The sequence below is a fragment of the Motacilla alba genome, chromosome 18 (genome assembly GCF_015832195.1).
Source record: "Motacilla alba alba isolate MOTALB_02 chromosome 18, Motacilla_alba_V1.0_pri, whole genome shotgun sequence".
Lineage (NCBI taxonomy): Eukaryota > Metazoa > Chordata > Aves > Passeriformes > Motacillidae > Motacilla > Motacilla alba.
The window spans coordinates 4370730-4394887 of NC_052033.1; the positions used below are offsets into that span (position 1 = coordinate 4370730).

At 47.0% G+C, this 24158-nt stretch overlaps 1 protein-coding gene across 2 annotated transcripts in view; it reads left to right on the forward strand.

Moving 5' to 3' along the window:
• The window catches only part of MAP2K4 (mitogen-activated protein kinase kinase 4), a 63507-nt gene that overhangs the window by 520 nt on the left and 38829 nt on the right, over positions 1 to 24158 (forward strand). For both annotated transcript variants that reach the window (XM_038157056.1, XM_038157057.1), the window contains exon 2: positions 21171 to 21273. In XM_038157056.1, the coding sequence (XP_038012984.1) occupies positions 21171 to 21273 (103 nt within the window). The remainder of the gene's footprint in view (positions 1 to 21170; positions 21274 to 24158) is intronic.

Here is a 24158-nt window from a genome sequence, read left to right on the forward strand (position 1 = left end):
GCTGCCGGCTCCTGCCCCCCGCGCTGGGCCGCGGCCGTGCAGCGGCGCTGCCCGCGGGAATCCCCGGCCCCGGCTCGGCCCGGCGCCGGCGGCCCCGCTCCGGGCCTGCCCCGCTGGCGGCCCGGCCGCGCCCGGCGCGCTCGGCGGGAGGAAGCGCGGCCCCGGCCCTGCTCGCCGGGGCTGCCGGGGCGCAGGGCCTGCCCGGAGCTCGGCCCCGGCCGCCGGGACAAAGGCCGGGCTGGACGCGGCTCCGGCCTCTCCCGGCGGGGAACGCTTCCGCGGCCGCTCGGGGTGAGCGGCGCAGGCCGCGGCTGCAGCAGCATCCCTGGGGCGGCCGGCCGGAGCCGAGTGCTCCGGGGGCGGCCCGTGGCCGCAGGAGCCCCGCGGTGCGGCCGGGCCGGGGCTGCGGCACGGCGGCACTGCCCCCGCCAGCCGCGGGCTGCCCGGCCCTCCGCCTCCGCTGTGGGCTTCTCTGGAGACGAACGTCTAAGTAAAATCAGTTCAGAGCCAACTTGCCGTTCAGTTTCATTCAGTTCCGTTCTGTTCCGATGGAAATTTACAGTGCTGCAGCGGGTCGTGTTGGTTTCCACCGGCACTTGTTGATGGTTGAGCAGCCTTGCAAAAACGGTGGATGTTTGCTTTTCAGAAAGGCCTCAGCAAACCCTTTGAGTCTCTCCTTTAAAGTCAGAGCACTGAAACACACTCTCTGCTTGAAAAACACTTTAGGCCTTATTAGGCTGAGGTGGCACAGTGCTAGTTTGTTTGTTTGTTTAAATTAAATACAGGGACGGTAATATTAAAGAAGCAGTTTACCCTGTTTTGGGACCAGGAAAAAGGAAAGGTTGCTCTCTCTGTGACAGAAGTGCAGGCACTGTTGTGAAATAACGTTTGTCACTGTTACTATATTCCGTGTTCTGTCCTCCTGATATGGACTGTGCTGAGACTGGTGGGGACTTGTTTGGGCAGAGAACTGATGGTTAAACTGAAGAGCTTGGTATATTTGGAGTAAAAATTTGGCTCCTTGTAGCTTCCCCTGCATGAAGGATTGGGTACCTTTTGGGCCTTGTCAAGGGAGTATTACCCGTCTTTCAAAATCCAGAATCCCAGACTTTGTGCATTAAAGGCATGGATTAAAAACTTTACCATGATATGCCAAAACAGTTGTGAATTAATAAGAACAAGCCTTGTTCTTGTAGTGCAGTTAAAACCCTCAATGTTGCCTTATTGTATTTCCACCTGACCCATTTCTCATATTTGAGTCGCTCCTCTGAATCACCTGTATGTTCCAAGGCTGAGAGTTGGTTTTGCACCCTGGCACCTGTGATGCCCTGGGAGCTTGTGGTGATGCAGCATCTGCATGCTGTCTCCAGTGGAGGAAGGGCACTTGGTTCTGCTGTAGCTGGTTTAAGGTGGCTGTTTAAATGTGGATTCAGTGTGATGATGCCCGAGTGCTGGTGGTTTTCCCTAAGGTAACAGGTGAGTGTTCGGGTGTCCCAGGAGGAGCTGTGTTTGGGATCCTGGCTGGGCTCTGGAGCAGCATGTTGCTGTGACTGGGATGGTTCCTGGAACATGCAGGAAGCTGTCCCAGGAGGAGCTGTGCTGCCACAGCACCTGAGTGGGATGGGAAGGGGCTGGATGTGGCTGCAGGTGGTGTGCAGGCTGCTGGGGCAGCTCTGGCTGCTCTCCAAGTGCCCTCAACCACAAAGTGAGTTCCTGTTGATGCCAAGGCAAGCTGAGCTGAGCAAAGAAAACCCCACAAAAGTGTGGAGTGTTCCACGGTTGGGAAGCCCAGCTTGTGCTTGTGGTGGGGCTGGGCAGGCAGTGGAGCAAGGGAGGTGCAGGAATGCATTGCTGGGTGGGGAGAAGAGTAGGTAGGACTGCATCAGTGTCGATTTAATTGGCTTAAACAGCATGGCAAGGTGGAGCAGGGAAGTCATTAAGCTGGAAACAAGTAATTATATTTAAAAAAAAAAATTCTCAGTTAATTTTCAGCCACAAACACTCTGACCTGGCTTGTGCAACCACTTCTGTGAAGGAGGTGGGAATAGGAGAGGGTGGAACTCCCGTGCCAAAGGACTGTGACAGTGCTCCCCTGTTGCTTTTGGAGACCCTGCCCAGAGGCCATGTGCTTGGGCAAGCTCACCTGAGGTGAGAGTCCCTTGCAGGAGGTTTCTGTTTTGGTGTCAATGCTAGCACTTTTATAAGGAGTGTCAGCTGTCAGGCCTGGGGGTAGGGAAGAGTTGTGAGGACAGTGGTACAGGGGAGAAGTCTTCAGAGAAGTTGAGGCCCATCATATTGATGTCCAGGGCATGGGCAGCAGATCCAGAAGGTCTCAGCAGATCCAGAAGGTCTCTGCAGGCCACCCAGTTTTGGTTTTAATTCTGCATCCTACACCATTTCTGATGCACATAGGCTAAAGTCCTCCAGGTAACAATACAGACGTGAAGGGACACTGCCCTGTCCTTGTGCTGGCCTCACTGTGCAGCCATGGCTCTCAAGCCTGGTGATCAAGCAAGGGGTTGCTTCAGGCCTTATTATTTATTATTCACCCTTATGCTGCATGTCCCAGCTTCACTCTCATGTCTTCTCCTGGCTACCTGGATCAGCTGCCATGCCAAAGGACCTGGAGCTTTGTTTCTTCCCAAAGAGTCTCCTGGCCAGTGCAGTTTATGGTGCTGTGTTCAAGGCACAGCCTGGAGACAAAGGAGAGCTGGAATTCTGAATATTAAAATAGATCCTATTCAATAATTTTTTAAATGTCTGTTGTGTGCACATTAAATGAAGTCTGGCTGGATGCTGGTGACCAGTGATGTGAAGAGTTGTCATTCTTACTCATGTGTAATGTTAAAGTTCAGGAACAGTCCTGAATATTTAGTGTCCTGCATGTTTTGTGGGGAAAACAGATGCTGTGGGAAGTAGGATACCTTTGACAGTGATTTAGGGAAAAACCAGCACCCAAACTGTAATTGGAGCAATTTTGTTTCTCTCATTGCCAAAATTAGTAATAGTCATTACTGCTAACATTACTCAGAAAATGATAATTTGAAAAATGGTGGTATGAAATCTAGAAATGTAGTTTATTCCAAGGCACAGGGAGAATTTTGATTCTAATTAAAACCTGTGGAGTCACTCATCCTAACTACAGTGCCAAGGAGGAACTGAAACCACTTAAAACTTATGGTTATGGAATCAGCTCAGCTGCATTGGGCACTCAGGAAGACTGAAGGCAACTGGGACTTCTCCAAATACTCACTGCCTGGTGTGCTCTGGTGTATTTAAAAGGCAAAGCAGAACTACTGCAGATGTCTTCTCAGAGTGTGCATCACGGCTCACATGTGTGGGGTGGGAATTCCTAACCTGCTCAACCAGAATTTGAGATTCTCTGTTCCCTTCATGTGTGTGTGGTCCTGTTTGCTCCCTCATTGATGTCTTTGCCCTCTTCATCTGACTCCAGCCATTTTAGCAAAAAATCAGAGGAGGTCTGTCTTTGGTGAGAGAGTTCTTTGTGGGTATGAGACAGGGAGACATGTCTGAGTGCATGAGGAGATGAACTAGAGTCCCTCTCTTACCCTTGGGTGCCATCCATGACATCAGTGGCTTACTGAAGTTGGGTGATCAGTTCCTATTTACAAGGAAACTCTGTCCTGTGCCTTTTTTTTTTTTTTCTGGCAGAAAAGAGCTGCTGGGAGGCTTTTTGAGAGGTCAGGAATTGTTCGTGTTTGTGATGGACTTTGGCAGTCGCTGCAGTCAGGTGAATTTGGTGTGGGTGTGTAACGTACACGGTGTCAGTGGAGTAATCCTGGCTCCTGCACACAGCTCTGGCACAAGCAGAATATTGCTTGAAACCATTTGTGGGCTCGCTGCAACTGGACTGATCCTCAGTGTGGGAATTCTGTAAGAGATGTTCCTGTGTCCTCTTCTGTGGCTTGCTGCCTTGGTGGGTGCACGGAGTGACTGGAGCTGCTCCCCTCTTGCCCTTGGTGGAACTACCAAACCATGTGTGTTAGCAGACAGCACTGATGCAGGCTGACTCTGGCAGACTGATGGGTTTATGTCTACCTGGACGTATTTGCATTTGTTAAGAGCAATAAAAGTTGTGTGGTGAGCAAATCGGTGTGTTTTAGATCATTTGTGCCCCCAGTTTATTCCTGTATGGGCCTTAGGGCTGTGTCTGCTTTGTGTTTGAGTCTTGGTGTAAGCTTGTGTGTGCAGGGTTGTATTGGTATGTGACCGTATGGTTTTGCATTTTGCCTTTCTATTTTGTTTTACTTTTAATCAGCTGATGGTTTTGATATGTCTGTTTTCCTGGTAAAAAAGGCGGCCCAAAAGTACTAGTTAGTCTCCTCAAATGCTGGGAGGCCTTTTTAGTTATTTTATGCTGATTTGAGGAAGCTAGGAGGTGTAGAAAGTCACACTGTTGCCCATAAAAATGAGAGCTATCCTGCAAGAGAAAGATGAGTTTTGTGAGGAAGCAGAAAAAGCCAAAATGTGTGCTTTCCAAATTTCATGTTGTTGAGGAGTCCCTGAAATTAAATTTGTGTGTATGCAGTGAAGCATTGCTTACAGGAGTCTCATGTAACCACATCAAGCTCTGTGTGTATCAAACACACATAAACAGCTTTTTAGCATCACGCAGCTTTGAAGTTGGACTTAGGTTTGATAAAATTTTGTGTGAAAGAAAATGTGGAGGTCTGCTTCTTGGTGGAGGAAGCAGGCTACCTGTTGTAACCTTTGGAGACTGGAAAGGAAAACTGTGTGAGGGGAAGAAGCTGTGCAGGGTGTTTGTGTAGTGCTCTGCCCTGTGGGTAGGAGCTGGCAGCAAATATCCATCTCCAGGCTCCACTGAAGTGATGTTTATAAAGAAGGTATAAAAATCTCTGAATGGACGTGGTGTTTCTGGCATCCTCTCAAAGGCTGGAGCGTGCTGATTGTTGGAGAGGTGCTGGTGATGTTTCTTGCTCTCATGTACCTCATTTAACATGGGCTCCATTGCATTTAAACGCCTCCTTAGATGAGCATGTGTGTCTTACCCTTCTGCCTTGTACTCAGACAGCAGCATCCACTCAGGAAGGTGGGGATTGTTAACCTGCAGCAGCAGGCTGAGGAAAACCTGCCTGATACTGGTAGCTGAACCTTTTCACTGTGGTTCAGGAAGTATCACCTCGGGATATTGGCTTTTTCATGGATATTCTGGTCAGGATAGATATGAGATGTTTGGAAAACTGCCACTGCAGGTGACACCTCATGTGACAGCCTGCCAAAGGGGTGCTCCTGTGCTACCAGCATTGAGCTGACTGCAAGAGCTGGATGGATAGACCTTTTATATACATGTGACTTTAACATACACAGCCCATCTGTTTGTTCACCTTGTAGGCATTTGCCATGTTTGTCCCCTTGCCTCATGAATGGTCCCAGCTCAGGACCTGTTTTCCCTCTTTGGAGCTGTGTCTGGGTGAATTGGCCTTTTTCCTGAGACCTTGAAGCTGAAGGGAAGGATAGACTGCAGGGAGATTTGCAGTAGGAGAGACTTGAACTAACTCCTGTGATTTAACACACTGAACTCGGGGCACCCAGAGGACAGTAGGGATGTGTTTTAAACCAAAGTATGTAAAAGAAGACTGATAAACTTTGACAGCCAAAATACATTTGGAAATAATGATAAGGAGGGAAGGGTGAGTTGAAAATTTGTTCTGCCTCAGCAGTGAAGCTTTCTCAGCCTGAACATGTGTGTTTTGGAGCTGGTGTTGTGGACAGTCTGTGGTGCTGACTTTGGTTCTAAACTTCTATTTTATGTCTGGTTCTTATGGTCATCTGCAATTTTACTGGATTTGCTTTTGTTTGAGGGGAAGCTTTAGATCTTGAAGCTCCCCATGATATACATTCCTGCTCTCCTTAGGTGGCTGTTTCTTCAAGATGAGTCCTGCAGTTCATGCAGGTTTAACATGTCTGTTTCTCCTCGTGGTTAGGTGGAAAGGTGCAAACGTGATTTTTATCAGATGTCATAGGTTTGTTTAAGCACAGTCCCAGGGGAGCTCTGTTGGGTGCCTGCTCCATGCCTGCACAGATCCTTTGCGGGGCATGTGAGGTATCATTGGCCTGGATTTGCATCAGGAGTATCATGTGATGCTGCAGAGCATCTTCCAAAATGTGTGACCTTGACACCTCAGGCTGTACCCTCGGGTGGTGAGATCTCTTCTATTGCTGTTAGTGAGGAAACACAACACAACACGGTGTTGCCAAGTATCACTGCCCATCTCCCTCCTGTTTCTCCTCTCAGGTGAGCTGGCCTGCCCTGCACATGAGCGGTACAGTGACAGTGTTTAGGGGGTATGAGCATCAAGGGAGATGGGAGTATGTGTATTGCATAAATTGTGTATTTATTAGCTGCTAAATTGAGTTCCTCTTCTGCAAATCAAAGCCTTGGTGTTTGCCCTTTACTGGGGGCTGGGCGAGCCCTCCAGGAAGCAGACAGCTCTGCTGGTCCTGGAGCAAACAAAGAGTCCAAGCGCCAGGAATTAGTCTGTGTTTTGAATAATTTATCTGATTCTTCTGAGGTGCTTCGGGAGATGCCCTGTGGCGTAAGGAGGACAGCTGTTGGGAGCAGACAGCCGAGCTGAACACGAGTTTATCCTTTATCTGTTTTTGTCTAGGCTTATTTTTTTTTCTGTGGACCAGAAGGGTTGTGTGGTTTGCTTTGGACCTAATTCTCTGGAAGTGGTTCTCTGAAGTGAATTAGCTATCACTTTGCTTTTGGACCAGAAAGCAAAGTGTTTGTACTTTGAAGAGGTTTGTGGACAAAGATAAAACAGTTTCCTTTAAAAACATATGGCTGTGTTGTTTGACCTGGGAGGGGTTGTGGACTAAGATGAAAGCAGTGCGTTTGGAAATCTCTTCTGGGGAGCAGTGGGACCATGTCCGAGTTTTCCTGTAGAGACCAGTTCCCTTCCTGAACACTCAGTTCAGGACTTGGCCTCATGCCAAGCTCTGGAAACCTCATCCTACCTTTGCTATCCTCTTGTTTTCTCTTGTCCCACTCAGAAACCTGCATGGGCAGAAAGTAGGAAGGGGGAGCATGGTCAGAACGGCTTTGTACAATGCTGGCCAGGAGATGAGGAGGTGTTCTTCAAGGTCCTTTTTGCCTTGGGGTAGCTGCAACAGTCAGTGTGTGGAAAGTGGGCTATTTGCATGGCAGCTTTTAGAGCTGGTTTGCTTTGTGATTTGAGGAAGAGGTCAGCTTTCTAGTCTGATCTAGCCCAGCTGTTGTCACTAGAAAGTGTGACTCCAAGGTGTAAGCTGGTATGCAAGTTTACACAAAGGAGTTGTGAATGAGCTCAGACTTCTGTTGGAAGGAGTTGGATGCAAAGGTTTGGATATGAGCTGTTTCAAGCAGCAGCTTGGCAGTTGAGTTCTTTCTGCACTGGAGCCACATGTTGTGGAATATCTGAACAAGCCTGCCAGCATTATCCTGGAAATGCAAAATCTATTTTAAAACATATTTCTAATTAATGTATTTCTTTTTGGGAAGAATTGGAGTAATAGCCTGGAACTTATCTACCCAGCTGGTTATGCCAGAGCCATAAATAGCCAGATAGGCTTTTTATGGGTTAAGTTTGGGGCTAAGAACAAAAATTTACTCTCCGGCCTGTTTCTGTGGTTTCATCCCTGCAGATCCTGCTGATGAGGACTGCAGCTGAGCAGATGGGAGAAGGATCTTGTCAGCAAGTGTGGAAGTGGCAAAGATTGAGACAGGAGTGGTGGGAGCTGGTGTCCAAGGCCCATGTGTCTGTCTGGAGGGTCCTGTGGGAGGGCTTAGCTGGCTTCCCCATCAGGGCCATCATTTGGAATCTTCTGTGAGTTGAAGAAGTTCCCAGGCTGATTTGTCAGTGTGGCTGTTTTTTTTCCTGCCCTACAAAAAGACGGGAAATGAAGAATGTGTGAATTCACTGTTAATTTCAATGAAGCCCTGCAATGTTTCTAGGTCTGGTAATTTGCTTTAATATAGACAGGCCTTAGGGCTGATTTGAATGGGAGCCTGGAGCTGAACTGGCAGCAGGAACCCAGCTTCACCAAGAGCTGCCAGAAGTCTGAGTGGCACCCTGGCCCATACCAGGGCTCTGCTGCTCTCACAGCACCTGGGACACAGTCCAGGAGCCTCTTGTCCGCAGTGTTGTTTCCACGTAGTAAACAACAGCTTTCTGGGAAGGTTTGTGTAGGGTTTCCCTCCAGAGCTGAGTGATACTCTGACTTCAGCAGCAGAGCTCTGACTGCCCAGTGTTCTCAGAATAATCCTGCGCTGGCATGTCCTGACTCCTTGAGACCCAAACCAAACACAGATAGTGCTTTGTGACGACGTTCTTCAACAGGTTGATGTCCTTGCTGTTGAGTAATGCAGAAATGGAGGGTGTAGTAAGACTGGGGTCATAGTCTTCCTGTCCCTTCAGGCATTGTGTTCAAGAGTTTTGGGTTAGCAGCCAGCACAGGTGGCTGCTGAGCTGGGGAGGGGAAGTTTGGGTCATCTTCATCCAAGCTGTCAGGAGCTGCTGCTGCTTCACTGCCCAGCAGGAGCATTGGCTCGTGCCAGGAGGAAATGGACTGCTCTTCCAAACTTGATGATTGCAGTTGTTTTAGGTGACTCTGGGTTTGATATGACCTGGTCCATGTCAGGACTCAGATAAATGCAATAACCTTTGGAAATCTCTTTGAAAAGAGAAAAATAATGACAAATAGCAACACAGTGGAGGAATTGTGTCTGCTCTGTATAGGCACACACATTCTGCTGGGACCAGCCAGGGCCCAGCTAACACCCTTTTCCTGTGCTAAGGGAACTGGCAGGCTGGGTGCCCAGGGATTCCTATGACAAATTTAATATTTTGTCTCCACTAGTTACCCCTTTCTACCTCATGCATAGGAATATCAGACTCCTCCTTAGAAACAGTTAGGACTCTTGGCTTTCAGTAGATTATTTCAGTCATTAGCTGATAATATTCGTTCTGTTGCCACACCTTGGTGATTTCGTGGCACCTGTGTAGCTGTTGATCTGGCATCTTCAACATGCATGTGCTGCTCCCTCTGTAATGCCTGTGTCTCAGAGGTGTTTCAGGGTGTGATGGTATTCCTGCCCTGGTGTGCCTTGGGCTCAGCAAGGAACCAGTCTCCTCTCCTCTTTCCAGCATATGAATTCTCTGTTCCCACTGATGGGATGTTATTTGTGGTATCTTTGGAGTTCACATTGTCTCTGGGGTTTGTTCATGGTCTTGTATGGAGCAGAAAACATGGGCAGCAAGGCCAGGTTGATATATCTTAGCTTCTCCCCTTCTCAGATGCCTCTGAGGGCAGCAGCACCAGGAGCAGAACGAAGCTGTGCTGGTGCCACAAGCAGAGATGACTCTTGCATCGTTGACACGATGCCATGCAGCTCCCACCTTCTCAGCAAAAGCTTGGGAGCCCTGCTGCAGTGCAGAAGTTGAGCATCATAAACCATTGTGGGTCAATTGACTCTGTGGCGAGCGTGGGCCAGGCTGGCAGCAGGGCTGGCTCTGGCCACAGGCCACCCACAGGTGGAAAACTTCTTTGTGATGCTGGGACACCTCGCAGGAGCCAGGAGGGAACTCCTGGTGCTGTTGTGTGGGATGGCCAGTTTGTCTGCAGGGCTGCTGCACGCACTCCTTCTCCTGGAAGCTTGGAGGGAGAAGGAGTTAATGGGGACAAGGGCAAGGGGAGAAGATAGCTGGATGTGAGTTGGGGCTAGTGGCTGATATTTTTGCAGCAGTCTTCTGTTACCCAGCGTGCGGCCCCGGGGATTAGCTGGGCAGACTCTCAGGCTCCTTCCGGACTCAGGGCCCGCCTGCCCTCTGCACACCAGCAGAGCTTTTTTACACAGACTTTCAAAATCCAGTGCACTTGGGGAATTTTTATGGAGAGATTTTATGGCGCTTATTTCTTTAGCAGCGAAATTTTGTGTTTGCCCCTGGTTATTTACCCTAGTGAAAGGGTAAACAGCAAGGTTGCTGCTTCCTGAGAGTGCAGTGGTGCTAAATTCCTCATGCACATTGCTGTAGTGCCTGCATCCCAGAGCCTGCTGGATCACACCTGCCTCTTCCAAGTGTTGGTGGCTCGGGTCCTTGTCACTGCTCAGACTGGGAGCTTTGCCATGGCCTGCCCCTTATGTCAAGCAATGGATCTGTACCCAGGTCTGTAGTGTGATCTGGGTGTGATTGGGAAGAAATTCTTTGCTTGGGAAGAAATTATTCCCTGTGAGGGTGATGGGGCCCTGGCACAGGCTGCTCCTGGATCCCTGGAAGTGTCCAAGGCCAGGCTGGACAGGGCTTGGAGCAATCTGGGACAGTGGGAGGTGTCCCTGCCATGGCAGGGGGTGGAATGAGATGGTCTTCAAAGTCTCTTCTCACCCAGACTGCTTTGGCATTCTGTGAGTCAGGCTTGGCTGCTGGTGGGGGTGAAGAGGGGGCTGCAGGCACTGCTGCTTGCCCAGGTTGCTGTTGTACACTGGCAGCAGCTGTGGGGGAATTTCTCAAAAGGCCACTGAACATACCCTCCCCTACTCTGGGCAGGAGTCTCTGATAAAGTGTGGAATGCTGTGCTCAGACAGGTCTGGTCTTTTGCTGTGGTGGCAGTGCTGGAGAGCTGGGCTTCTCTGGGAAATTGCCTGGGCACGAGCAGCTGGACCCTCTGTTTTCAAATATTGTTTAATTTGGGCAGATTTGCTGCAAACTTCGAGCTTTCTGGGAATAAAACAATCTCTTCAGGCTTAAAGTCAGTTACTTCATACACTGGTTACTGTCCACTCCTGTCCTGCCAGATGCCAGTGTTTGTCCCCTGGGTCCTGATGATGGGACTGCTCTGCATTCAAAGCAGTGCAGCCTGAAGTTTGATGGAAAAAAATCCATTTTATTTATGATTTTAGAGTAAATGTTGAAAGATAAAAGGAGATTCCTAATGCTGGTGCTCTCCTTTGAGTGAATGATGAGAAATGGTCTCTTACTCGAGGCTTTCAGAGAAGCCTCTGTGCAAAAGCACAAAGAGAGAAAGTTGTGCCTTTTTTTAGCATTATCCTTGCTTTTTTATCAATATTGGTACTGAGAATTTGCTTTTTCTTGCAACTAGCCAGATATACCATTCCTACTCCTTAGAGAGCAACTGTTTCTCGCATTGCTGGTGTAGCAAAAATTAATTAAGACTTCTTAAAAGGTCACCAGTTGTTGAGGTAGATCTGTGCCTTCTGCTTTGCCTGTGACATAAGAGTAGCACTGTTTATTTCAGTTTTCTGTTGTTGTTTATTTTTTTAAATATAAATCTGAATTATAGAAATCTTGTGCCTTTGCATTTCTTTCAATTTACATAAAGATGTTTCTGTTTTTACTCCGTATGCAAATTTGTTGCAGCAATTCTAATATCTAAAGAGATAATTGTTAATGTCTTTTTAAACAGTTGGTGTCTTTGGGTTTTATCCAGTGTGTTTTGTGATTGCTGTTCAGAGACATTGCTTCTGAGATACTGTATGTAGAAAATCTTTTGTTGTCTGTTACTTTTCACAGACTGGTTTTTTTTCTGTCTTGGAAGAGCTGAGAAGGAGCTATGCTTCAGTGTTCCAGCACAGAGTGAGCTTGTGTGTCAGAATCACTCCCCTAGGACAGGGCTGGAAAGCATCTATTTATTTTTAATAGCTTTCTATTAGCTCAGGATATACAGATATTTAGGAAACTTGATGTTTGAAGCTGAAATTTCAAACCTCTTTTGCAAGCTAGAGCTCTGTGGCAGGAATTGGGTGTTAATTTATTTTTTTCAAATAGTCAGTGCTTAATAATTGTTGATGATGAAACTGGTGGCACTTACAGAGGGCAAGAGAGGTCTGGCCTGGACCTGGCACGGGCTGGCTCATACCTGTTAAGTGATGGCTTCTGCTGTGCCTCCACTTCTTTTCCTCAAGAAGAGCATCTTTAATTGGAAGATGGGGGTTATTTTCTGCTGAGAAGGAAAAGGCAGTTGCAATTCTATGCTGCGAGATCAAAGGTTTTTACTGGAGAGAGATGCTTTGCAGATCCTCTGCTTGTTGTGAATGAAAGGAATGTTACACAGGTGTCAGAATTTCTCTTGTAAGCCATTGAGAAGTGGCAGGATTTGATCCCCAGTGCTCCACAGCCCTTTCATGGGAAAACAGCAGCAAGTCTCACTTCAGGATGGCAGCTTTCCCTTAGTGAATAATTTAGCAAACTGTGCTGTCAGGTGAGGCACGAGGTGTGTTGATGTTCTGCTAACCTAGATTTGGGAGACCCTGACAGTAAGCAGTCAGGGTATTAATAAATGGTGAAATGAGGAGGGAAGGATGCAATGGAACTGACTTGCTGCTGGCCTGAAGGGAGCAGCTTGCAGCTTCTGCTGTGCCCTGGGATGCAGCTCTGCAGAGCAGCAGGATGCAGGGCTGAACTTCCCGTGCCTCAGGTCCCTGTCCCATGACATCCCTTGCCCAGGCAGCAGCCCAAGCCATTCTCAGTTTCTGTGTGTTGGGCTCCTGCCTGGGCCCAGCTCTGCCTTGTCTGTGGGGAGGGGGTAGTTCCTTCCCATTTGTGTTTTGCTGACAAGTCTGTATAAAGAAAATGAAAGGGTTAGGGACTCTTCTCTTTTTTTTCCTGTTTCTGTCAGGGTTGCAAACCTCAAAACTGTTTGAAATTTATTTCCCAGACTTTGATGTGATGATCCCTTCCCAATGTAATTTCATTTAATTTCACAGCAAGATCCCAGTCCTATGGTCAGGGCCTGTTAATAGTGCTGCAAGATAAACACAAAATATTAAAAAGCACTCTTTTTTTTCAGTTACAAAAACTGTAGCAATTAAAAAGGCAGCAGGAGTTCCCCTGCTGTGGAAATAAAGGGTTTGTGTGTCCTTTGGGGGAGCAGAACCCTTTGAGCTGGGTGGTGGAAGGAGACCAGAGCTCTCTACAGCAGTTTCAACTCCTGACTGTGATCCATGTGCTGGAGCCAAGCTCTGCACAGGCTTGGGTTTGTCCTGGCTGGGAACACTGGGGTTTTACTCATCTGGAACCACACAGAAAAGGAAAACCACAAAACCCTCAGCTTCCTGCTCTGCAGGTAACGTGATTGCAGCTCCTCATTTCTCTGCTTTCACTTTCTGCAGTGTTTGCTTGCTTAGGAATGGCTGTATTAAGGTCTTTATTTAAAATATTCTTTGTTTTTTAAATCTGTTCTCTCTTCACTGACAGGATGCAAGGTGTTTGTCTAGAGCTGCATCAGCTGATGTTCCAAAGCCAGCGTGTTGTTCATTGCTGCAGATCCCTTGGCTCTTGGTTTGGAGTCAGAGCTGTTGTGTCCATCTGTGCCCTTCTTCCTTCAGGAAGAAGTTTCATTGTTGTCACACTTCAGTGTTATTCTTCACTAGCAAGAAAGTGAAGATTTCTGCTATCCAAGGAAATATCCACAACAGTGTTGAGAGCAGCCAGCTGTTGGAGGCAGCTCTGTCAATCTGCCAAGCTCCTGAAGGCAGCAGCCCTGACTCCAGCCTTCAGTGGGGCTTTGTACCTTCAAGGGCTTTGGTACCTGCTGCCTTCACTCCTTCCAGCACATCAGCAGCTCCTTCCTGGCATTCTGTGTCTTTTGTCACTTGAATGACAATGTTGGGCAAGAGTGCCATCACCGTGTGTCTTTCTGAAGAGGGTTTGATGCTGCCAAGCTGTTAAAACTGAAAATTCTGTTGGAAACATCAGTCATTAGACAATGCCTGACATGTCTCAGCAGTGGGAATCAGGGGGTTCCTTCCTGTGCTTGTCCTGCTACAGGGTATTGCTAATTTGTACTGAATGCTTCACAAGACAGTACAAAGCTGGAATTTTTATGAGTGCAGAAGATTTTTTTTTTTTTTTTTTGGTAAGGAAAACGTCAGCCCAAAAGCTGATGTTCACAGAGCTGTGGTGTGATGTTTAACAAAGCCTCTGAGTCTTCATTAAGTTATTTTGGTGTGGAGAAACAACTTGGCCTGTGGGTGTTTCTGCTGGATTTCAGCATGAGGAGAGGTTTGAAGAAAGTAATGACAGTGGACCAAAGTTCATTTAAGTAAGCTTTTTTAGATTTTTTTGCCCTTTTTTGGTTTTTTTATTCCTTGCCATGGGAATTTTCCTTCATTTTTCCCTCTCCAGTTCCTTGGAAAGCAGAGTTATTCAAGTGCTGGGAGGAGAGCTGTGGCATGGCAGCAGGGCACCCTGGCCATAGTGGAATTGGCTGGGTTCTGTACATCCCTTGTGGCACTGAGGATCTGCTCCCCTGAGGACAGGGAGTGGATCCAGTGGGAACACCCAGACCTGCTGTGTGGTCATGGGGACATCTCTGAGTAGAGTGATGGAAATCCAGCAAACTCAGGTTGTGTCTCAAATGCAAGTGTCAGGGCAGGTCCCATGTGACCAGGGGAGAAAGCGGGTGGTGACAGAGCACCAGGCATAGGTGACAGGTTTGTGTCTTTTCTGACAGCCTGCTCATTGCTGAGCTGCTGGGTTGGGTTTGTGCTGTTGAACTTGGCTTGGAGTCCAAGGGCTTCAGTCAAGTGTTGGGTTGAGCTGGGTGAGCTCTTGCCAGCCTGGCAAAATGGGGTCTGGCACTCACAAGGTGCTGAGAGGATGGGATGGGACTGAGGAAGTGAACCCAGCAACAGTCATTAAATACAGAGGTACCATGGCTGACTGAGGAGGGCCTTGGGCTGGAAGTGGTTGGAGGATGAAAGAATAGCTGAAGGAAGGATGTTGTGGCTTTGGTTATCACTCTTTTCATTGACATCTTGGTGCTGTGATGGAGGGCAATGTGATGTGCTAGATGGACCACTGCAGCTGTTCTTAGGCTCTTTGTCTTTGGATCTAGCCCTTACCCCTGGAATTAGAACATCTTTTTCTGAATTCCAGATTGGAGAAGTACAAAAATAGATCAGATAGATCTATCTACAGATACCACTTCTAAAGCTTAGCACAAAATTGCCTTGGATTTAGTGTCTAAAAGTTCTCCAACCGAGTGCTTTCAAAGACATCCAAAAGCTTTATATACTCTCTAGATTTGCAATTTAATTTCTTGCTTAAGCAACTCTACATACATCAATTATAATTCAGCAGAACTAAGCAAAAATGCCCATTGGGACCATGTGTTCCAAGGTGTTCTTGAGATCCAGATCAAAATCTTTCCCAGTGTAACAGTGCAGAAAGAACCTTGCAGCTGAGACTGGGTTTTCGGAAGGGCTCAGTTCCTCTCTAAGGCCGTGGAGATACTGGTCAGATGTTTAGGAGAACAGCACATGTGGGCACTCACAAGCAAGAGACCAGTTCATGTGAAGCAGATCCAAACTTGAAAAATTGGCTTGCTGCATTTTTAGTTATGCATAGATGTCAGGCTGGTAGTATTTGGAAAAAAAATAATTTATATATTAGGAAGTTTGGGGTCCAGACATGAAGGTCTGCTGCTCCTGCATTGTGCAAAGGATTATCTCTTGTAGAAATAGTGGTCAAGTGGAAAAGCAGCCCAGTGCTGTGGTCAGAGCATTGTCCCTCCCCAGGAGAGTCTGGAGCCTGTTAAAAGCCCACTCCAGTAGGAGTCTCCTCACTATAGTACAGGTTGTTTCCAAAATTTTATTTGTACATGTTAGTGCAGCTTGAACATTTTCACACACATTTTCTCTGCCTGTTCTTTCTAATTATTTAACTAGTTGGTGACAGGCAACATGTAACTGTTCTTATTCCCTTGCCTCTGGAGGATTTCTTATTCTGTGGTTGTGTCACTGTAGGATTCAGTCTGGGTCCAAGGTGTTTATTGGAGCCAGTGGGATGCAGGCTGTGATTGGTGTTACCACTTTGCTGGCCTAAGGTATCTAGAGGGATGATGGAAACATTCTTGTTGCTTTATCCAAAGAAACTAAATCCTTTCCATTGACCTTAAGCAAGGGCCTCAAGGGCAGATTTTTTCCTTGCTTTTAGTCTGAGTACAGGCTCCTAAAATTAAAAAGAAAAGTAATAAAATCAACCAAACCCCTTCCCCAGTCTTCCTACCTGTGGTATATTTTATAATTGTTGCTATGCTGTTTCATGTTGAAAAAGTACTGGGCATGGCCCTTTGCATAATTTATTATTGTTGTTCACCAGGAGAGGTTCCAGGTGCTGCACAATAAATTTCCCAGGGCAGTGTCACCCTTTGTTCCTGACAGCTGCTCCATGGCAGGCTCAGCTCTGCAGGGTTGTGCCGTGGCTGCCTCGGGCACAGGTTGCAGGAATATTTTGGGTGAAGCAAAGTGCTGCTGTGAGAGCAGACACAGACTCCTGGTGTGGCAGCACCTCCTGAGTGGACAGTGGAGCCCTGCAGGTTCTCTCCAGCAGCGTTTCACCAGGCTTGGTGCTGGACTGGGACTGTGAGCCGTGTGTGAAATGCTGCTCTCCAGCTGGAAATTGCCTGAACCCCAGCTTGGGCTGGAAGCTGCTGTTTCATCCTAGTGCTGCACCCTCCTCTGGGCAGGGAGCTTTAACCCTGTTTATGCAGATGTTGTTTCCATGCAGGGTAGCATCAGGGATAATATTAAAGGTTACCAATGGGTTTTGGAGAGTCCAGAGGCTTCATTCTCAGGTTTTGCTTCTGGCAGTTTCCAGTCTGAGGGAACTAATCTTAATCCGATTGCAATTTCTTGCCCTCTAAGCTTAACCTACTTTACCAGGCGTGGTGGTGGAGGTATTTATAGATGCTGGAAGTGCTGCTGGATGTAGCCCTTGTCCTGCATTGCCAGTGACAGAGGTGGGTGTCTGCTGGTGCAGCTGTGAGTCACCTCCCAGCCCCAAATCCTGCAGATGTCTCACTGCAACATTGTCTAGTAGGATTGTTTTGCCATGGAGTGTGTTCATGAAGGCAGTAATCCTTCCAGAGTCCTGGCTGCTCTGGGCATGGGTGTTTGTACTCCCTAGTTGGAAGCACACTTGTGGCTGTGGGTGAATTATGGCTAAATCCTCTTTCTAATGAGGTGACTCCTAAAAATGAGCGTACTTAGCTTACTCCTGCAGGGCAAAATCATCATTTCAGATTTGAATGCTGACTCTCAGTCAGCATATGAAATTGAAGGTTTCATTGAAGGGCTGAAAAGGTCAGTAGCAGGCAGATGCACTGAAAATATTTGTACCCTTTAACATGAATTTCCATAGCTGCAGCTCTTGAAAATAATAAGTCAAACCCCAGGCCTGTTCTTTCATCCAGACTCTTCAAATAGATCTGCATGATGTGCTGAAGTTCTTCAGGTTTTGTTTCAAAATTTGACTAGTTTTTTTCTTGAAAAATAGTTTGTCTTGAGTGTAAGACTGGAAACCTACTTTAGTCTCAGATCAGTTGGGCTGGTGTTGGAGTAGATCCATGAGCAAGACTGGGAAGGAAGGAAATAGAAGTGCAAGAGGGTAGGTTGGAAGGGTCTGTGGGCAGGCAGAGCTGTCCTAACAGCAGCAGGAATAACCAGCTGGAAATCCTGGGAGCTTTCAGGATGTCAGCAGCTGCAGGGCTGCAGCTCTGAACGCAGGTAAATGTTCTTTGCTGTCTCTACATCAAAGCAGGCATTTTGTTAGCAGACAAGATACAGCAGTTTGGGTTTTTAAAGCTGTTGGAAGAGCAGAGATCTGTGATGTTTTCGGGTTTTTTTCATGTCTCACCTTAGAGTTTGCACTAGCTTTGCTTGGAATTACCTTGGAAGAAATCACAGCTGATAGTTTTCTATTAAGAAAATTACCTCAAGCATTGAGCTCTATTTCCAAATGTAGGTAAAGAATCCATTTTTCCCCATCTCCTCTGTCTTTTTGTTGATGTGGTTTAGTATTACAAGAGAGAGGTAGAAAGATTGCACAGTTCATTACAGATCCATTGACTTCCCTTCCTGCTGTTTGCTGTCACAGCTTGTGTTTCTGTGGTTGTATCTCTTTTTTTCCTGGTTACAGTAAGGAGAGACAGTGCAGAATTGATTCCTGGTGTATCATCGCTCCACAAACAGAGAGTGACTTCAGCATCTGACCAGAGAGAATATTTACCTGTGCACTGTGACTCATTGAACACTGTGACCTGTGCTCCCTTGACCTTGCTCAATCAAGAGGTTGATCCTGCAGAGTTGAGCCGAGTGGAAAATATTTTCACAGGGATCAGTTTGTACCCTTGCAGGATAGAAACCTTGGGAAAATCCATTAAACTACTGCTGTTTTGAAAATCTTACTGGTTGAAAAGGGAGGATTTTGTTCTGTGTAACCTGAACATGGGAAGCAGTGCTCTTGAAGTGTGGCATGCAGGAATGGTGGTGAGGAAATTCTAGGAAGAAGTTAGAGTTGCTTTCTCTAACAGGAGGTGACTCAGAGGCTTGGAGAAATGGCCAAGGGTATTCTGGACAAAGCAAGACCAGGAGAGTGACAGTCCCTCTGTGCTGGGCACTGCTGAGGCACCTCGAATCCAACATGACAAGACAAACTTGGAGGGGCTGGAGCATGCCCAGGGAAGGGAGCGGAGCTGGGAAAAGGGCTGGAGCAGCTGAGGGAGCTGGGAAAGGGGCTCAGCCTGGAGAAAAGGAGGCTCAGGGGGGACCTTGTGGCTCTGCACAACTCCTGACAGGGTGGGTCGGGCTCTGCTCCCAGGGAACAGGGACAGGAGGAGAGGGAACGGCCTCAGGCTGGGCCAGGAGATGTTAGGGATAATTTCTTCAGCTGTCAAGCATTGGAAGGAGCTGCCCAGGGATGTGGTGGAGTCCCATGCCTGGAAGTGTAAAAATGTGTGGATGTGGTGCTTGAGGCCACGGTCTGATGATGAACAAGGTCGTGGTGCTGGAGTGATGATTGGACTCCGTGATCTTAGAGCTCATTCCAACCTTAATGGTTTTGTGATTCTGTAAATCATGGAAGTCCTAGGTGAAGTAAAAATAGTAGTACACAATCTAACTCTGGAGGAATACTTTTGGCCTGCCTGTGACCTGCTAGACAGCTGTTTCTTGTTTTGTGAAGGCTGGTTGGCTGTGGTGGTGGTGAAGGGGCCTCACAGTGATGAGAACTTTACTGCAGAGCCAAGTGCTTGGATTAAATCTGGTGATGGATAGCAGCACATAAATAATTCTGTCCTTGGCCTAGCACCCATTCACCAGTGCAGCAAGGAACAAGGGCTCCTGTGAGCCCAGATTTTTTCTGGGGCTGTTGTCTAGGTGCTTTTCCCAGTGTCCATTTTGGCTGTCATCTATGGAATGCCAAGGGCTGTGCATCTGGGGACACTCCTGGACCTCAGTTCCATGCACAGGCCTGGTGGTGGAATGGTGACATCCTTTTAAAAATTGTTTTGAGGACACCACCACCATTACCACTTTAAAGCTGGGATGATTTGCAATAAAGATTGCTGTCCTTATGGGTAGATTAACTTACTTACAACCAGAAAGCTATTTTGGCTGTCTTTTTTCTTCTTGGAGAGCAGCCTCACATAGGATCAAATCCTGTTTGGATTCCCTCAAAACATAGGGTAGTACTTGCCACTTCTGCTCAGCTGAAATCCAGGCCATCCTGCTTTCAGATATGGTCTGGACTTGGTAAAACCATTAGCATGCAGCTGAACAAACCCAGTGGTCACAACTGGGAAGACCATAAGTCAAGAAACTTCATAATTTCAGGTCTGGTGTTAAGGATTATCCTAATTTGTGAAAAAGATATCTATTTCAGAGTTAGTTTTGGTTTCTTCCAAATCATTCTTTCTGTCTCATAGTCTATAGTGTAAAAGTTCTCAGAGAAGCAGATGCTATAATGGTTGATGATTAGAATTATGTGTTAAGTTAGCAGAACCTTTAAAAGACAATTTATATAGGGTGGATATTTCTGCAGCACATTTTTGGGCAGTTTTGGTCACACGGCCTTGGTGGTGATGGGCATTAGTGAATTCCAGAGGCACCACAACCCCAACCTCTCTTTGTGGTAGTGAGACAGGGTGGTCTGTAATGAACCTGTGTGTAGCAAAACCACAGCTAAACTCCTGCATCCAGAGAGGCTCTTCTGCCTCCAGTTAGAGCGATGTGTCTTCAAGGATTAGGAACATGGAGTCAAAAGTCTTTTTCAGGATGAAACTCAAGGTTTGGAGTCCACAGCTGAAGCTGTGGAAGGCTGCTGGGGAGCACAGTTTGCTTTGGCTCTCCTCAGACTCTGCTTCGTTTGAGTCTGTTGTTTCACTTACAGTACATTTCCATGTGATCTGTGCTGGATGGAAATTCCTGGCATTTCTCAGGATGTTCGTTTTTCCTGGTCACATTCCTTGTTCATCAGCTGAGCAGAAACAAACCATCCTGTTTGCTTCCCAGGGACAGCCTAAGCTTCTGTATTTGTTGGATTTGTAGAAAATCCAGCATCAGATGGTGAATTGACATAATTTAAACTATCCTTAGAAACCTACTGAGGTTGAAATCAACAGACCAGTATTGAACTGTGTTACAAAGTGTTCTGTCCCTGAGTAAAAACAGGAAGAAACTTGGTGCATAAAGTTTACAAATAATGAGACTAGGAGCAGTCTGTGGGGAGATTTTCTGATGAGGGTTTGTAGTTAATTGTGTCAAGTTTAGTCTTGGACTACATCAAGTCCCATGTTCTCCTGAGCTGTATAAACATTGGTGTGAGAAAGGGAAAATCTTCCAACACAATGTAACCGCCCTGGACAGAGGCTGGGGTTTCAGGTGTGTGAGCAAAACAGAGTCAAAGGATAATAGAAGAAATCCCTGGACCCCAACAGCTATCCTGTGCTTGGAGCTTATAGAAAAGACATCCCAAGGTGCCCTTTCCCTCCTCAGAGCCATCCCCCGGGCTGTGTGTGGCAGGTCGGGCCTCTGTGCCCATGGGTGTACGTGGAGGATGCTCAGCCCTGGGGTTGGAGCCTGGCAGGTGGTCCAGGTGCTCCAGCTGTCACAGGAGGTGCTGTGGATGCCTTGCTTTGGCAACTGCCTTGGAACGCGCTGGGGAAGACCTTGGTATGAGGGCTGGCTCTGTGTCCCCATCCCCGTGCCCTAACACAAGCTGTGATTTGCGAATGTTGTAAAATGTAAAATCCTTTTCTTACAAGATGTCATTTTCTTTTCCTGTTTATTTCCAGATGCTCTCAATATTTTGTGCTGACAAAAAGTTCACTTTATGTTCATTGTCTCCCAGGTAAACGCAAAGCGCTGAAGTTAAATTTTGCAAATCCACCTTTCAAGTCCACAGCAAGATTTACTCTAAATACTTCTGGAGTTCCTTTCCAAAATCCACACATGTGAGTATAAAGCCAATGGCACAACTAGTGGAACAACTTTGAAATTAATTAGCCAACACCCAGTGTTAATTAAATGCAATTTGATTACTCCAGTTATTTGTCAGTTGTTTAAATCAATATTTTGAGTCACTGTAAAATATTTTTTCCCAGAATTAAAAAAAAAGGTTAAATTGGGATCTTCTTGGTTTACACTGGAGCTAATGCTTTCCAGAATTGATTGAATTGAGTGTTGTAGCTGATAATGTTAGATACACCTATAATTAATGACTAGACTGATTCACTGTTGTTTTCCTGTATCTTTATTCAGCTTATTACTTTTTGTTAGAATTTCTTGTTTCTGTGTTACTTGTGAAAGTCATAACTGTGATAGAATTGTTTTCAGCACTAAAACAGACAAAGGTTGAGGATTATCATTTTAGCAACATTTTAGGGAGATGTTAGGGGAGTTATGCTGAGATTAGGTCTCAGTGAGTATTCTAGCCAGTTTAGGCCCAGGATATCCCTGTCCAAAGTCTGAGAGCAAGTGTGGCACAGAGCTGTTCCTGACTCTGATAAATTCCAGGGTACATCAGCACCAAAAAGATCAGCTTTGTATCCTCAGATCCACCAATCTAGCTGGACAGTGCTGCTCTGCAGCCGGTCCCTGTGGCAGATGCAGCAAGCATGCAAAACATGTCCCACATTTTTCTTCTCCAAGGTCTCAGGAGTTTTGTCAGTGTCAAGTCTCAGAATCTGCACCTGCAGCCTCCCTGCTGCCTGGGCTCTCTGGAGTGTCCCTGTCATAGGCTGCTCCTGCTTGGCTCTGCATGTCACTGCCTCTCTCGTGGAGCTCAGTGCTTTCTGCTTCCCCAGGACATACCTGCTGGGCTCTTTTCCTGGGAGCTTTGGGGATTTTCAAACAAGCTGTTACCAAGTTAGGAACATGTTTCTGATGAGTTATTGATTGTAATTACAATACAGAGAAATTTTATGGAGTACTTTAGGTTATTCTTAAAATCTTGAGTGACCTGTCCAGCAAGTCCTCTTCTTTCCTTCTCTTTCCTCTCTGAAATAGAGTATTTTTATTGGTTATAGAGTTCACATTTAGATACTTACTTTTTCTGTCTCATCACATCATCAAACTCTTGTTAAGATTTTCTGCAAAACCCCTTCTGAGGCTCTTTCATCTCTCTGACCTTGTTAGCCCATTAAATAAAGGGCTTAGTCTCAGCTAGTGAGTCCCCACCATCAGCCATCTATAGGGATTTGAATTTTCTGTGCTTATCTGTGTGGATTTCTGTCTCGGATTCACTGGAAGTCACAGTGGCTCCTGTCTAGCACAGAAGAGCTTTCGTCGTTAGTCTGTGACATCTTAAGTTTCATGTTTGTGCAAGAGATTGTCAACACTGTGCAAGACAGGTGCTGCTCTTGCTCTGTGGGAGTTGCAGTTGTTGGCAGGGATTGGATCCTGGGCTGGGCAATGGTCTGAGGGCTGGCAGGTGTTCTGGGTTGGATGTGATAGCTGTTCAAGTGCCACAGTTGATGGTGATGTGTCTGTGCTAAAGCTTTCCTGGGAGGCTGCAAGCTGTAATGGCCATTTCTGTTTGAAAGAGATGGATGCTGTTAGCTTGGTTGCTTTCTCTGCGGTGAGGCTGGCTGAGCTTGGGTGCAGCAAATTGTCCTTGTGTCCTTTGTGTCCGTAGCAGATGCTGTTCCTCAAAAGGAGTGTTGACATCTTCTCGTTGCACGCTTCTGTCCAGTGTTTGTCTGGCAGCTGATGTACCTCCGTCTCCTGCCTTCTTCCCTGAGATGCTGGAAGGACTTTTTCCTCAGTAGGCTAGAAGCCTTTTCTAGACTTTGGATTTGAGCTGGATATTTCAGACCTCCTCACCCGGATGAGTTCCTGATGCAGAGTGTGTTTCTGTTCACCAAGCCACTTCTCAGCCTGGCTGTCCTGACATGAGCCCTGGCTCCACACTGCTGGGGATTGTCCTGCACAGGCCCTCTTGGTCCAGATGGGTGGATCTGAAGATACAGAGAGGTTCATTTCTCACATGAAATTTGGGGTTCTGTGGTTTGGATCCACCAATCCAGGGTGTCCTGTTGCTTCTGCCTGAGATGGTGTGTTGAGCAGCAGAAAGCGAGGCAGGGGTTTGGAAGGAAGGTCCCTTCTGGTTCTGTGACTGCATGTGATGGAGGAGGTGTGTCTTGTTTGCTTCAGCTGGAACTGCTGCCACCAAATCTTCCTGAGGAGTGCAAAGAGATTTCCATCTAGGCATGATATGTTTCCTGCCTGGCTGTAGGGCGTCCAGCACAGTTGTAAACATTATTTTACATGTGACCTGTACAGGGTAGGGCAGAATAGAGCCTCAGTTACAGGCAGTAGTTGGGGAATAGAATTCATACTTGAAGGGATGGAGTCTAGAGAAGAGGTAAGAGTTTTACTGGTGGAAGGATGGAGTCTAGAGAAGAGTTTAGAGGTTTGCTGATGGCTGGTCAGTCAGTGAGGCTGTGTGATCACCATACTGTGCAGGAGCAGTCAAGGCTGTGGAGACATGCCAGGTTAGCCCACAGCTCCTGTGAGCTCAGGCTGACTTTGTCACTTAGACCAGATTAACAGCTGCTAACTTTGTTTTCCCTGCAGCAGACGTTTGCAGAGGCTGGAGGACACAAGCTGTGGTTAGGGTGAGCTCTTCAAATTCCAACCCATTATACCAACTGGAAAGCATCCCACCTTTTACCTCATCTGTCCCGTGTCCAAGTAGGATTTAGGTCACAAACAAAATTAGATTACTCCGTTATCTATGTGGAAGCTTTACAGAGCTGCTTGCAGCTGGTTGCCTTTGCTAAAAGGAAATTCAGATCACACTAACAGGAGTGATGTGGTGAGGTGTGACTGTGGCTGT